The sequence below is a fragment of the Leptidea sinapis genome, chromosome 33 (assembly GCF_905404315.1).
Source record: "Leptidea sinapis chromosome 33, ilLepSina1.1, whole genome shotgun sequence".
In the NCBI taxonomy this organism is placed as follows: Eukaryota; Metazoa; Arthropoda; class Insecta; order Lepidoptera; family Pieridae; genus Leptidea; species Leptidea sinapis.
Window position 1 is genome coordinate 8058217 of NC_066297.1, and position 14269 is coordinate 8072485.

The 14269-nt window shown below is 34.8% G+C and overlaps 1 protein-coding gene across 1 annotated transcript in view; it reads left to right on the forward strand.

Moving 5' to 3' along the window:
• The window catches only part of LOC126974745 (transcription factor SUM-1), a 32197-nt gene that overhangs the window by 14017 nt on the left and 3911 nt on the right, over positions 1–14269 (forward strand). Inside the window, exons 2-3 of the mRNA XM_050822358.1 lie at positions 8513–8644; positions 13455–13554. Coding sequence (XP_050678315.1) covers positions 8513–8644; positions 13455–13554 — 232 coding nt within the window. The remainder of the gene's footprint in view (positions 1–8512; positions 8645–13454; positions 13555–14269) is intronic.

The following is a 14269-nucleotide window of genomic DNA, read 5'->3' on the forward strand; positions in this document are numbered from 1 at the left end:
TCCGGCCGAACCAAATCCGACCTGCTTAGGCTATAAAAAAATCTTAAAAACTTTATTCTTTATGTATTCATAAAGCTTATTATACAATATATTAGAGAACACAATACACATTCACGTACACACCCATACACACAAACACACGCATCGTCAAACAGACCCACACACATTATTATTAGTGTAAGTAGCAACTAGCTACGGCGCCCTTCAGACCGAAACAATAATGCTTACACATTACTGCTTCACAGCAGAAATAGGCGCAGTTGTGGAGCCTTGTAAACATCGATCAGGAATCGTGATTATGCATAATTAAACAAAATCTAGAGAAGTGTTTATTACAAAAAGCTTACAGTGAAAATGTTACTAAATCCCGAAGATATAAATAAATAAAACGAATGCACACCGTTTAACATTTATACTGTGACAGATTTATAATGACAATATTTTTACGAGCGCTGGGAACGCTTAGAAATCAGAAGGACAGATATTTTTTATGTGATATTAAGATGTAGGCATTAAATGTTAACTTTATGGCTACTATTCAAATACTCTTTGATAATCTTGATTTATACATATTTTCCGGGCTGTAGTTCTAACTAGCTTACAGTTTTTATTTGGAATTAGATCGCTGAACTTCTAGGCTATTTGCTAGTTTTTTATTTAAACAAAACAATGTTTATAACTAAATTTACAATAATATGATTAAGTACATTAAATTAAAACTATCATTACGGGGAAGCGTACCAAGAATACAGGCAGCATTTCCGCGTTGGAAAGCTAGGCTGATCCGCTAACCGAAGTAGCTGTCAGCGCTTGGGTATCCAGCTATTGAGGCGCGGAGAATGTACAAAGTACTATCTACGGGCCAAGTGTCTCGACACCAAACGGCACATAGATGTAAGACTCACTGAGATCGACACATTTGCGACATTTGCTGTCCTCGGCAGTCGAAGCAGCCCCAGCACCGACGTAAGTTGGACATGAGAAGGAGCCAGAGTGTCGACACAAGTTGTGGCCCAGACCAGCGCCCTTCTCCGAGCCCCAGCCCCAGGGTCATTCCATCAGGATGCTGGCTTGCTTGGATCTGGGTTAAACACAACGCAAGGAACTTTATTTCACAAATGATATGTAGTCAGGAATCAGATCATACAGCTCTTCGAAATACTCCCCGTGATAAATCCGATTGTGATAGCCTTAAACACTCTAAAACCGTTCAATGAACAGCCACTCAAACTGTCGGGGATGGAGTAATCTGTGTGATAGCTTTAAATATATATGTGTTCGCGAATAATCGAATCACACGACCCGGGTCTCGAGACCCGCGCGATCTAACGGGTCTCCGCGGCAAAAGTGATTCGTCCTGTCGCAGGTCGTTAGTAGGAAGTTTTAAACACCGTCCCCGAGAGAAAGGGTCTTGAGTCTTGACAGACAGATAGATGAACAGAGAAAGAACAATGTGTTCCTATATGGGTACCGTTCTTTTGCTCTTGAGTTACAGAACCCTCAAAAGAAATTATTGTTATACAATACGATAATAGAAACATCACTGTTTCTTCTTCACGTCAATGATATGTTTCATACTCACAACATTCAGTTTAAATAAAACCCGATTTTATAAATGTTTAACAATTAAGTACCTTTGATTGAATAAACTGATTTTCATGCAGTTTTCATTTGATAAAGTCGTCTAAAAACTATCACAATAAAACCAGATTTAGAATTTTTTTACGTACTTATTTTGAGATTTTGTAATATCTTCCGGTCCAAATCATACACACACACACACACATTCAAACATACATACGTACGGACTTCATCGCGGGAATAGTCAGGGAAGCTTACTAGAACCTTAAAACGTAGGCGTTCTGATGAAAACTCGATTTTCGTAAAACGGGGTAGAACCAATAAATTCCCGATTTTTTAAAACTTTCGGAGCTTAATAAAACACTACTTTTTATATAGGTATATTTATATTTGTATATATAATTTTCAGACGGCAATAACTTTTGAATAAATGAACCGATTTTCAGTTTTATGGGCCTCATAAAAAATCTTTGAGTTTCAATTGATCGAACTCAAATTTTCGAAGTAATTCCGAAAAAACACTTTTTGCGGTTTTCTTTCGTCAACGATAACTCACGAACGAATCAACCGATTTTAACCGGCTTGGTGGCGATCGACGTGGTTTTGTAATGTTAAGAGCTAGTTTGTTTTTGCAATCGATCGGTAAAGTCGCTTAAAAGTTATTCAAAAAAAAATTTAAATTTTTTTTTACATTTTTTTTAAATCTCATAAAATCTACCGGTCCGAATCGGTCTGAATTGCTTCCGGTCGGCTTGACTAAACGTATTCAAAATCTGAATTTGGTCAAGCTCTTTTGAATGGCGCCAGCTACGATGGAATCGGTCGAGCCGTTCAAAAGTGTGGATGTTTGATGATGTACCTAAACCTTATTAGGTTTACATACATCTACACTATTGATATTGTGAATTGTAGAAACTAACTTCTGGTATTATTGGAATATTCCAGAGATCAGTTATTAGTACGTCTAGACTCTAGATAGACTATGACAACTGTGAAAACGTCGACAAAAATTATGTTTAGAACTTGCCCCAATTTTGAACAATTCACGCACACTGACACAAAGTGTCATACAACTCGCAATAGTAATTAGTAAGGCGTAGCTTGTCACGCACACTAAACTAATATTTCTAGCCTGTTTTTATCGGTTGTCTAAAAGAAAGAAACTCTATCTAGACGAATAATCTAAGGAATACTGACATAGATACGGCGAGATTAGTATACTTTAGTTATTTTCATAGTATTATGTCCTATGGTATATTGTTATGGGGCAGTGCGGCCGATATTAATACTATCTTTGTGCTGCAGAAGAGGGCTATTCGCGCGATTTATAACCTTAGTCCTAAAGAATCATTAAGAGAAAAATTTAAAGAAATAAACATTTTGACTGTTGCTTCTCAATACATTTTTGATAATGTTTTGTATGTTCATAAGCACATTGAGGAATTTTCTAGAAACTGTGACATTCATAATGTTAACACGAGGAACAAACATAAACTTGTTATGCCTACTACTCGGTTGGGTCGAGTTAGTAAGTCTTTTGTTGGGCGATGTATATGCTTCTACAATATGATCCCAGAAAATGTACAAAACAAATGTGTTACGAAATTTAAAAGAATTGTTAAAAAACGTTTGTGTGGGAAAGGTTATTATAGCATAAACGATTTTCTTAATGACACCACGGACTGGGATTAAAGCGAACACCCTCAGGCTCTTTAATTATAAATGTTTATTGTACGATATTACATTGTAATCCATATTTTATATAAAAAAAAGCCCGCTGAGTTTCTTGCGCCCATTCTTCTCAGGTCTGAGGCAGTCTCTTTTGAATGGGTTGTAGTTTTTGACGTTCAATAAGTGATTTTAAATCCTATTTTGAATAAAAATATTTGAATTTGAATTTGAATATTCCTATATCAGCGTTGCTGTCACTATTTCCTATTGAGGAGTGTATTCGAATATTTTCCAAAACTTTTGAAGTGAAAAATTCTTTAGCGGCGCTACTCTTTTATGTGGATGGGTATAAAATGTTAAAGTCACGTCAGGACACGTGGCCTGATCGAAAATTCGTTAGACAGCCGCAGACTAAAATTATGAATGAGAAGTTAATTTTCCTGAGAGATAAACTTTTTAATGTTGTTTTTTATGAAAATAAGGGACAAGACGTTCAGATGATGGTCATTGATACGCCCTGCCCATTACAATTACAACAAAAAATTACTACCGCTCAGTATACTTGAAAGGCCCAAAAATTCTGAGCGGCACTACAATTGCACTCGCCACCTTGAGACATAAGATGTTAAGTCTCATTTACCCAGTAAATTCACTAGCTACGACACCCTTCAGACCGATACACAATAATGCTTCAGATTACTGCTTCACGGCAAAAATAGGCGCCGTTGTGGTACCCATAATCTATCCGGCATCCTGTGCAAAGGAGCCTCCCACTGGTGGTCCCAATGTAAAGTAATTGTAACAATTCTGAAGTGTTAATTTTTTTATGTAATATTAATTTTCATTTTTGTTTACGATAGCGCCTTAAATGAATATCGTGTTTAACAACATAAATGATTGTACTTGTAATAAATGATATAGATAGGCAATTTGTGAGAAATTATTATCTAACCATTCCAATTATATATAATAATATGAAAAAATGTACAAGTTTTCACTTCTACCAGCAGTCACGGAGTGAAACCTGCATTTTTTGGGTTCCGTAGCCAAATGGCAAAAAACGGAACCCTTATAGATTCATCATGTCTGTCTGTGTTTCATTTTTTCAAAATATTTTTTTTCTTAAGTGACAATCTTCCAAAGTGGTAAAATATAATGGACTTGGCTTGGGAACAGCAATGCAAAATGGTTTTTAATTCAAATTCAAATTTTTTCATTCAAAATAGGATGTGACATCACTTATTAAAAGTCAAAAACTTCCACCCATTCCTGCGAATGCCTCACACCTGAGAAGAATGGGCGCAACAAACTCAGCGGGCTTCTTCTTTTTTCAACAAAAAAATATGTTTACAAAGTAATATTGTACAATTAAAATTATTATTTAATAGCCTGAGGGCGGTTGCTCCATTCCCAATCTGTGGTATCATTAAGAAAGTCATTTATGTTATGGTAACCTTTACCACACAATCGTTTTTTAACAATTGTTTTTCACAAAAGATTTACTAACTCGACTTAGCCGAGTAGTAGGCATTATGTTGAATGATTGGGAAACATGCACAGACAAAGCAACGGATATTCAACGGGTATACTCAGTAACGACGACTCCACCTCTTCTTGTTTAGCGCCAGTTAAAGTACAATAGTAAACAAGTTGTCTTCGTCGTCCATAATAACACTAGCGTTTGCTTTTACCAGCGTCTCTATGCGTATTGGTCGTTAAAAAATCCTAACAAAAAAATCGGTCTCATGGAATTCCGAATCTGAATTCTTAATCAGGAACCCTTATCTGGTATCCGAACGTTTGCGCCCAGCCTTAGTATTGGCTAGTAAGAATAGTTGTCGTTGAAAAATTCATTTGAATTTCGAACAAAGAACACTTTTTATCAAAGCTGTTGGGTTGAGCTGTTGTCATTTGGTTTTACAAATTGGCGGCAATTTAAATATTGCATGTCGCGCGTCAAAATGATAAAAATACTGTAGATATTTTTGCTCCATGATTTATTACTTGTTTCGTTTGGATCTTAATCTACAACAGCTGTTATGATAGTTATCTAATATTATTTCATCTATATATAGATATATAAATAAATTGCTGTTCGTTAGTCTCGCTAAAACTCGAGAACGGCTGGACCGATTTGGCAAATTTAGGTCTTGAGGTATTTCTGGAAGTCCAGAGAAGGTTTAAAAGGTGAATAAATAGGAAAATGCTCGGAATTAAATAAAAAAAAAAACAAATTTGGTTTTTACTTTGATGTGTCCATACATAATTTCTATGAGAGAATTTATTGACGCACGGTTTAACAGTTCTGCTGTGAAACAATTTCATTACGACAGCAGGCTGCATATTTTACGAAGTAATTGTTGATGTTATGATATATTATTGACAAATTCATATAAAAACATTATTTTATTTATTATATACAGAACAACGTCTGTCGGGTCAGCTAGTGAACAATAATTTATCTACGTGTAACGGGTAAGACTCGATTTCAACAATGACACTTCAAACTGATTTTAATAAAACTCAGTTTAATGTAAACGAGTTCAAATGCCAGTGTTGATCTCGATTAAACGTAAAGCGATGTCATTAATCCTTAATCATCCAAATCTGTGATGATATTACAAATCATTGTTTTAAAAGAGTGCTATTTGTATTAAAAGATGAATGATATATTATCTACCAATATAATTCATTCAGCCACAAAAATCAAAATTCTAATATATGAAATTCTCGTGTCATGGTGTTAAACATTGAACTCCTCCGACACGGCTGTGAATGTCTGAGAATCGGACAACATCTATTTTTCATTTTTCACATTTTTCTTTATAAATTTGTTTGATAATGAGTCAGCATTAAAAAATACATACAACATCAAATTTTCACCCATCTACGATCAACAGTTACTTTTGTATCGCGATTTTAATATCGGCAACACAACGTTTGCTGGGTCAGCTAGTATTATACAAAAATGATTCAGCTGTAAAATATTACGATCAAAATATAATTAAACAAAATGGAAATAGAGGGAACGTTTTTGTGTCAGTGAATTTAAACTGTGCGTTACTAATGACTTACAGTCTAAATTAAGAGTAATAGTGTAATATTATTTTCTCAAACGTGCTTACAAGTTTGAGCATTATTTTGACAACCTTCTTCGAGATAAATCGAATTTTCTGTAATTTTAAAGTACAACTAAAAGTATTCTGTGGCTTTACTGAACATTTTTTTATTTTCCAATTATGTATTAAAATATTTATAGATTTTAGTTTTTAAATTGTTAAAATTACTGTGTTAAAAACGTAGTAAAAATTATGAGTGCTGTGGTGCTTGTGTGATCTTATAAGTGAATTAACTCTTATCCATCTTATTACTATACCTATTTTAAGTTTAAGCATGTAAAGAACGTAATTTGTTAGTTGCCCAGATAAATAAATAAACAAAAAACATGCCAGCAGCGGCCGGCAAAAGTTGCATGAAAATCCCTAACTGTCATGACTCGTGGTGTAAATAAATTACATAATAGTAAACTTATATCTATCATGAAATTCAAAAATAGAACAATGTTTTACTCTGATAGCCATGTAGGTGGTTGCCATCAACCAAGGAGGTAACTAATCAAAGATTTTATTCAATCTTCGAACTGGCTTCCAAATAGAAAGCTGTTTATTGAAATAAAAAACAGTGAAAAATCAATTATTCAATCAGTCTTCTCGCATCTCAATTTAAAAAAAAGCTTCAATTGATCCCACACATAGAAATCTAAATAAGAAGGTACTAAAAGTGACAGCTGCTTTTAAACATGTCACCTCACATGTGAGTTATCAGCAAGTAAGTAGTGATTTACGGCCGTTTTCAATAATCTATCTATCCTTAGTTTAACTTACTAGAGGTATACAAATCTATCCTTTTACGCTTACTTACATTTCAATAACCTATCGACAGATAGCGTTGAACTATAAATAATAATATAAAAGACGTGTCGGGTGACTCGGGGACTGCCGCGGTAAAGCTATTGCATAGCATTTTTTATCAACTTATGCAATTACAATTATTTATTTATTTTATTTATGTAGTATTTTTTTTGATAAAATTAATTTTAAAAAAAGCAAACGGGAAGTGAGTAAAATTTAACTTGCAAGATTTGATTACAGACAGACAGCGGGACAGGTGAAACTAAATAAAAAAGCTTGTCATAACAAAAAAAAATAAAGAAATTAAAAAAAAAAAACAAGATGTACCCCAGGCTCGAACCTGCGACCTTCTGCACAAAAAGCATACGTGATAATTGCTGTTCCACGGCAACTGTAATGGTCGTCCGAAATATCTATATAGATCTACTAAGTAAGTGTTAGGATATTTTCGTTACGGAATTTCTGGATTCGGTCTCCACGATCAAGGCCCGCGATAGAAGCTATGCAATAGCTTAATTATATAGAACTTTGGATAGATAAGATCTTGTCATTAAACGGTGATAGTAACTAATCTAATAAATAATCCGTAACTAGAGATACGTTATTGAAAACGGCCGTTAGGAGGTAATCGAAACCTCTGTACGTAACCAAAATTAATTATGCAATATGTTTACAAATAGACATTTTGCTTATGATTGGTTTATTCGGACATTCGGAACTCTTCATTGAGAATTACAATATGGCAACGAAGTATAATCCGGCTAAGTATGAAAGCTAACTCGATACTCGGTTGATGTCCGCTGGTAAGCTGGAGGTTCCTAGAATCAATAACTACTACGGAGATAGAACTTTAAAAAAACGCCTAACTTATCTATTAAACAGCTTGCCTGACGACATCCGATTAGAAACCAGTAAAAGAAAATTTAAAACTAAACATAAGAAATATTTATTGTCAACACTGCCTTAAATTTAAAATTAGATTTTTTTATTATATTTTTATCAATATTTGTTAATTACACTTGTATAAAATCAATGTCCTAATAAGCATTAATGTGTTACAAGAGACTTGATCCTGCAGACAAACTGTCCAAACAGTTTTGCAGGACTATGTTAGCTTTTAAGATTCTTTCTTCTTGACGCGTAATGGTTTTCGGGTATCTCCGTTTTTTACAAGATATGCCGTCATCTGTCAATCTATCAATGACTGCACGTTTCATACAGTCGTGTGAATGCTATTTTCTTAGAGTTTCGCTAGGCTGTATCTGTCCAGTGTTAATGTGCACAAACTACATACTCTATTACAAATTAAAAAAAAATCGCGTTGAGTCTGACTATACCTTTTTTTGCAGGTGAACGCAGCCTTTGAAGAGCTGAGAATACGCGCCCGAGCCGGAAGTGGAAGACTGCCCAAGCTGGAGATACTACGAGCTGCGATACAGCACATCGAGAGGTTACAAGCTGCTCTCAGAGCTGCAGCAGTTGTGAGTTTTTAGCTTATTCAAGTTATACTTCTTTTGATGCGTTAGGGAAAATTTATCAGAGAGAGTTTAAAAGATGCGCGCGCACACCGTCACGCAAATTCGATACCCTGACTTTACTGGTACTTTACCATTTGTATAATACTTCAGCTTCCAAGCCTCTTGTAACTCATATGTCTACTGAACTACAATCAATGGATGAGAATTAAATTAATTTCAATGTGTAATTTCAATTTATATTCTATATTAAAACAAAAAAATAATTTCTCCGAGCCGATGAACTGGGTCGAAACACAAAAATCGCATACGCGAAAGGGATAGTAGATATTGTAGTGTATCTCGCTTACTCTCAATACCAATCTAATTTATGTGTCTCTGTCACATTATTATTGTTATTTTAATGACGCATCTATTGTATCTGTTCATCTTCCACGGTTTTAGTCACGTTTAAGTCCATGGTTTTAGTACCTACTATGGGTATGTTCCGATATGCACTGCGAGCACTGCACAGTGCTATCACTGAAAAAAAATTCGTTTCGTTATGGACTGCCAGTATACTGCCGCAGTATCCTAGGACGTCATAAATCGCCGCCATATTCTACTGTGAGCACTCGCGTTTTGGAGGTAAGGTACTCGCAGTACTTTGATCACGTGATCAGTCAAAACCACTCGAGTGCCTAACGTTTTATAAACAGTACCTACAGTTTAATCCCAAATATTTTTAATTTGACAGTACTCCAACAATAGTTTTTTTAATGAACTTGAAAACTTCAATACACTCATTTGAATACTGCGTCAAAAAATGCGGCTGACAGTGTACGGGCTGCGTTCCGTTTTAAATAGTAACCAGTATAACTGGCTATAAAGGAACGGCTTCACAGTATACTAAATTGACGTCACACTGTACAGTGGTCGCAGTGCATATCGGAACATACCCTATGTTTTGCTGTGAGTCATAAGTAAATATTACGTACTATTTACATCCTCTTTGTCTTTTTATATATGGCAGTTTAATAATATTTAAACGCATTCCTAAATTGGTGATGTAAAAATTATATTTTTATTTCATGCTTTTCGGTTTTTGCATTTCAAAAACCGATTTATGGAAAGTTTTGAAAGGGTCACCACAATTGAGCTAATGTCAAGTGAAGGTACTGGCCTACCTTAGCTTAAGCTTAGAGTATTTTTACTGTGAATATGAACTTTCAAGGTTTAACGGTAATGCTCGGTACTTATTAACTACAACTTTGCCATTTAACTTATTGCCATAGGACTTTTAGTTTTGCCGGAAATCGAGATAAACCGTTTTTTAACCTGAAATGAAGGGGGGGTCCCCTTTTCCACTCCCCGACCTCACATCGCCCGTAATTTATTTTTCCTTTCATTTTTGTTATATTCTCGTCCTTTTCCAATGGGTTTTATTCTACTATTCTTTTTTTTTGGTTTCAAAAATTATCGACCCTGGTCTATGTTGGATAGGAGTCCCTCAGACTTTTGATGATCAGTCAGTCAGCCAGTGACTGACAAATATCCCGTGTTTATACAATGTTTGCTTGCTTCAAGTTTCCAATTTTATCCACAACGAAGTTAAATTATTCGAAAATGGCCTAAACTGCTTCGAGAAAAGGATGGTACGGCAATACCGCTGTTTTTTTGCTCGATTTGGCGGGGGTACTGCCGTGCCCCCAGATTTAAAAGATGTGTCATTTTTTATTGTTTAAACATTGTTTTCAAATGACTACCTATTCAAATTTAAAATCATAAAGAAAGCGTCAAATCGAAGATAATATCGAAGGGGGAGACAGCAAGTTAGAAAATATTTTTTTTAAATATTAATCTAGCAAGTCTAGTGGCTCACGCACATATTGACAAATTACGCTTTATCGGGCTCAGAAGGCCTACCATCAACATTTAATTAGCGATTCAATTCTGATATAGTTCAGTTTAGGTACCTAAACTGAATCGCTAAGATTCGTACCATGAAGTGCCTATAACTAAATGGCGTTTGAATCGCATAAGGAAGAATGAACGCAAGAAATATGTCTGTGGTCCGAGGTGAGTAAGAGATGACGCTCTACAGCCGTTGGATAACTCTGTCGGTCTTACTCGAACCAAATGCGTTGCGTTTCGAAACCTGAAATGATATGATTTTTATCGTTTTTTTTGCGTAGAAATTACTACAAATACATTTTAAAATTGCGCTTTATAGCGTCAAGTTATAAACCATAAAGCTCTTTTTAGTACTTATGAATAATAGTAATAGGTATATAAAGTTCTTTAAAATTACAAATTAAAGGTTTACTTTGGTGTTTTCGTAAAAATAAACTGATTTTTGTTTGATTTGACAGGAGCACAGAGTACATTTTATATAATTCGGTCTTGCGAACAGGCTATAGCCAGGGGCCTTACTGCCTCGTGTTTAGGATATTTACTTACAGTGTTTTGTCTTACAAAAAAGTCCAATAAAGTATTCTCATCTCATCTTTCATCAATTCCATTTTCCTTTTCTGTATATTTTATGTATGTTTTCACTATATTTTAAAAGTTATTATCAGAACGATTGACTTTCCGCTAAGAAAGTAGCAACTTTTTTTAATCGCTCACTTTGATGCATAAGCTGTTTTAGTTTGGGTTGAAATATTACCTCATGAACGAGCTAAAACATTTTGCGATTCAATTTCCGACTTGATTTGACGTCAGGTTGACGTCAAATCAAGTTGAATTGGATAGCTCTAATGACGTCGTGGTATGAAATAGCGAAGCAGTTCAGTTTATGTCGTCAATTGAATCGCAATAACAGTTCATGGTAAGCCAGCAGGTAGTCAATTTGAATGACTTGTATGTAATATATAAAATTCTCGTGTCACGGTGCTTGTTACCAAACTCCTCCGAAGTGGTTTAACCGATTTGTATGAAAATTTGTGCATGGGTACGTCTGAGAATCAGCCAACATCTGTTTTTCATATCCCTGAATGATAAGGGTAACCCAACCCACCCTTAAATTTTATTTAAATTTTTTTGACAATTTTTTTATTTCTATTTTACTTATTATGATTCCGCATACAACTTCAAATTTTCACCCGTCTACGATATTATTATGTTCCATCCACAGATCCGCAATAGGGTTGCAAGATGGCAATCGAATATAATAATTACTGTAGTACGAGATATTCGATAGGTCTTAGTCGTCATCTATTTTTTATACCCCAAAAATTATAATTTTTTATTTTTTTTATTTCTTTATATGGCAATACAACGTTTGCTAGGTCACTGGTCAGCTAGTATATAATATATGTATTGTCGTCACTAGGAGCACCGGAATTCGCCTATACATATAAAATTCAAATATTTTATTTGAACCACCCATTTGAAAAAGTATGCCTCAGACCTGAGAAGAACTGGCGCCAGAAACTTAGCTGGCTTTTTTTTTCATAAATATATCGTTACAATGTTCAATAATATTTTTTTAATAGCCTGAGGGCGGTCGCTCCATGCCCAATCTGTTGTATCATTAAGAAAGTAATTTAAGTTATAGTTTAGTTTTCTATAGTTATACCTTTACCACACAAACGATTTTTAACAATTATTCTTTTAAATTTCGTATCACGTTTGTTTTGAACATTTTCTGGGATCTTGTTGTAAAAGCATATACATCTCATATAGTCCCACAAAAGACTTACTAACTTGACTTAACCGAATAGTAGGCATAACAAAGTTATGTTTTTCCTAGTGTTAACATTGTGATTATCAAATTATATCGTTTCAAATCAAATCATAACTCGATAGTTGATTAGGACCACTCGAGCAACAATGCCAAGCGTAACTCGAATCAAAAAACGTCTATAATCTGTGTCTACAAACACCGCGGTTCCAATTAAAATAATTGTATCGTCTGTGCTATTTCCGGGCGCGTAAGACACGTGCACGTATAAATAACACCACTCTCGGATTAATGGCGATTTAACATCTTGACGTTTGACAATATCTTATATCAGATAGATATTTTAGTAGCTTTTAACTTGGCTAAGCTTGCGGTCGTATATTTAGATTTCTCGTGTACGTTATGTCTAGTATCTTCTAATATATAAAATTCTCGTGTCATGGTGTTAAACTTTGAACTCCTCCGAAACGGCTTGACCGATTCTCATGAAATATTGAGTGCATATTGGGTAGGTCTGAGATTCGGACAACATCTATTTTTCATCCCCCTAAAGGTGGTCCACTCGAAATTTTTTGTTTTTGTTTGATTATGAGTCAGCATTAAAAAATACATACAACTTCTAATTTTCACCAATCTACGATCAACAGTTACTTTTGTATCGCGATTTTAATATCGGCAATACACTTTTGCTGGGTCAGCTAGTACCTTTATATAAGTCCTATACTATACTAGTATACTTTGCACTAGTCCGGGTTCGAATCCCGGTAGGTGCAAGCATTTATATGCTGAATATTGATGTTTGTTTCCGAGTCGTTGATGTTTATACGTATTTATGTATGTTTAAGTAAGTATGTTGTATTAAATATATCGTTGTCTTGCAAACCATAACACAGGCTGTATATGCCTTATTTTGGACAAAATAATTTGTGTAAGAAGTGTGTCAATATTATTATTATTATACTATTGAAGTGATGATTCTTTTAGCGCGGGAAAAATAATCAGAGTGTATTAAGTCACGCAAGTTGTCTATCTAACATCAGGGTGTCCAATTTTCGTGACGGTGTACGCGCGCTTCGTAAAATATCCTAAGATTTTTCCCTAACGCACTACAAGAAATATAACTTGAAAAATGTTTTTTTTTTTTGATCACAGTTGGATAAAGAGAGCAGTAAAAAGTACATTGATGTGACACAGAGCAGAAGTAATGAGATACGAGACGGAAGATCGGAGAAGGAGAAAAAATTTATGAGCGGTGAGCAAAACAATTGGCCCGTAGTCCAAAACGTGTCTTAATACCATTGACGTACAATAAACAACTAAAGCCCCAAACGCCTATTAAAAGGTCGCCAAAAAATCTCCAAGCGTCGTTGTATATACATATACATTACACAGATAATATTAAATCATTCATTCAAATCAACACCTTATTACGTAGCAGTAATGTTCAAAGTCGATTGTATACGCTGATTAGAATCTCGGACACGAACACAAGTAAATTTTGTTTCAGAAATCGAAAGGCACTTACCTGAAATACGACACTCGATCCTTTTTGTTTGGTTATGCTGTTGCGTGGCGTTGTATTCAAAGCGCGGTCGAAACACAACTGAACGAAAACTCTACCTAATTAACAGACAATTTTTGAGCGTGATTTCACAATTACTCACGTAAACTTGTTTATTGTACATCACTGATTAAAATGACAGCATGGCCCAACAATGCCTCCATTGTTGGGCCATGCTGTCATTAAATAAAAATAAATATTCAAAAAAAAACATAATTCACCTTATGAAATCAATTTTCTACAATATCATTTCGGAACAACCTGCAAGAAATCTAGTAGCCGCGCGCTAGCGTAGGCACCGACACCTAATTCATGCATCTTATGCGACCACGTAATTAAATATATTTTATTCTTACTTACATTTCTTGAATATGTATATTACAATTTTGTGTATATACACTATTAA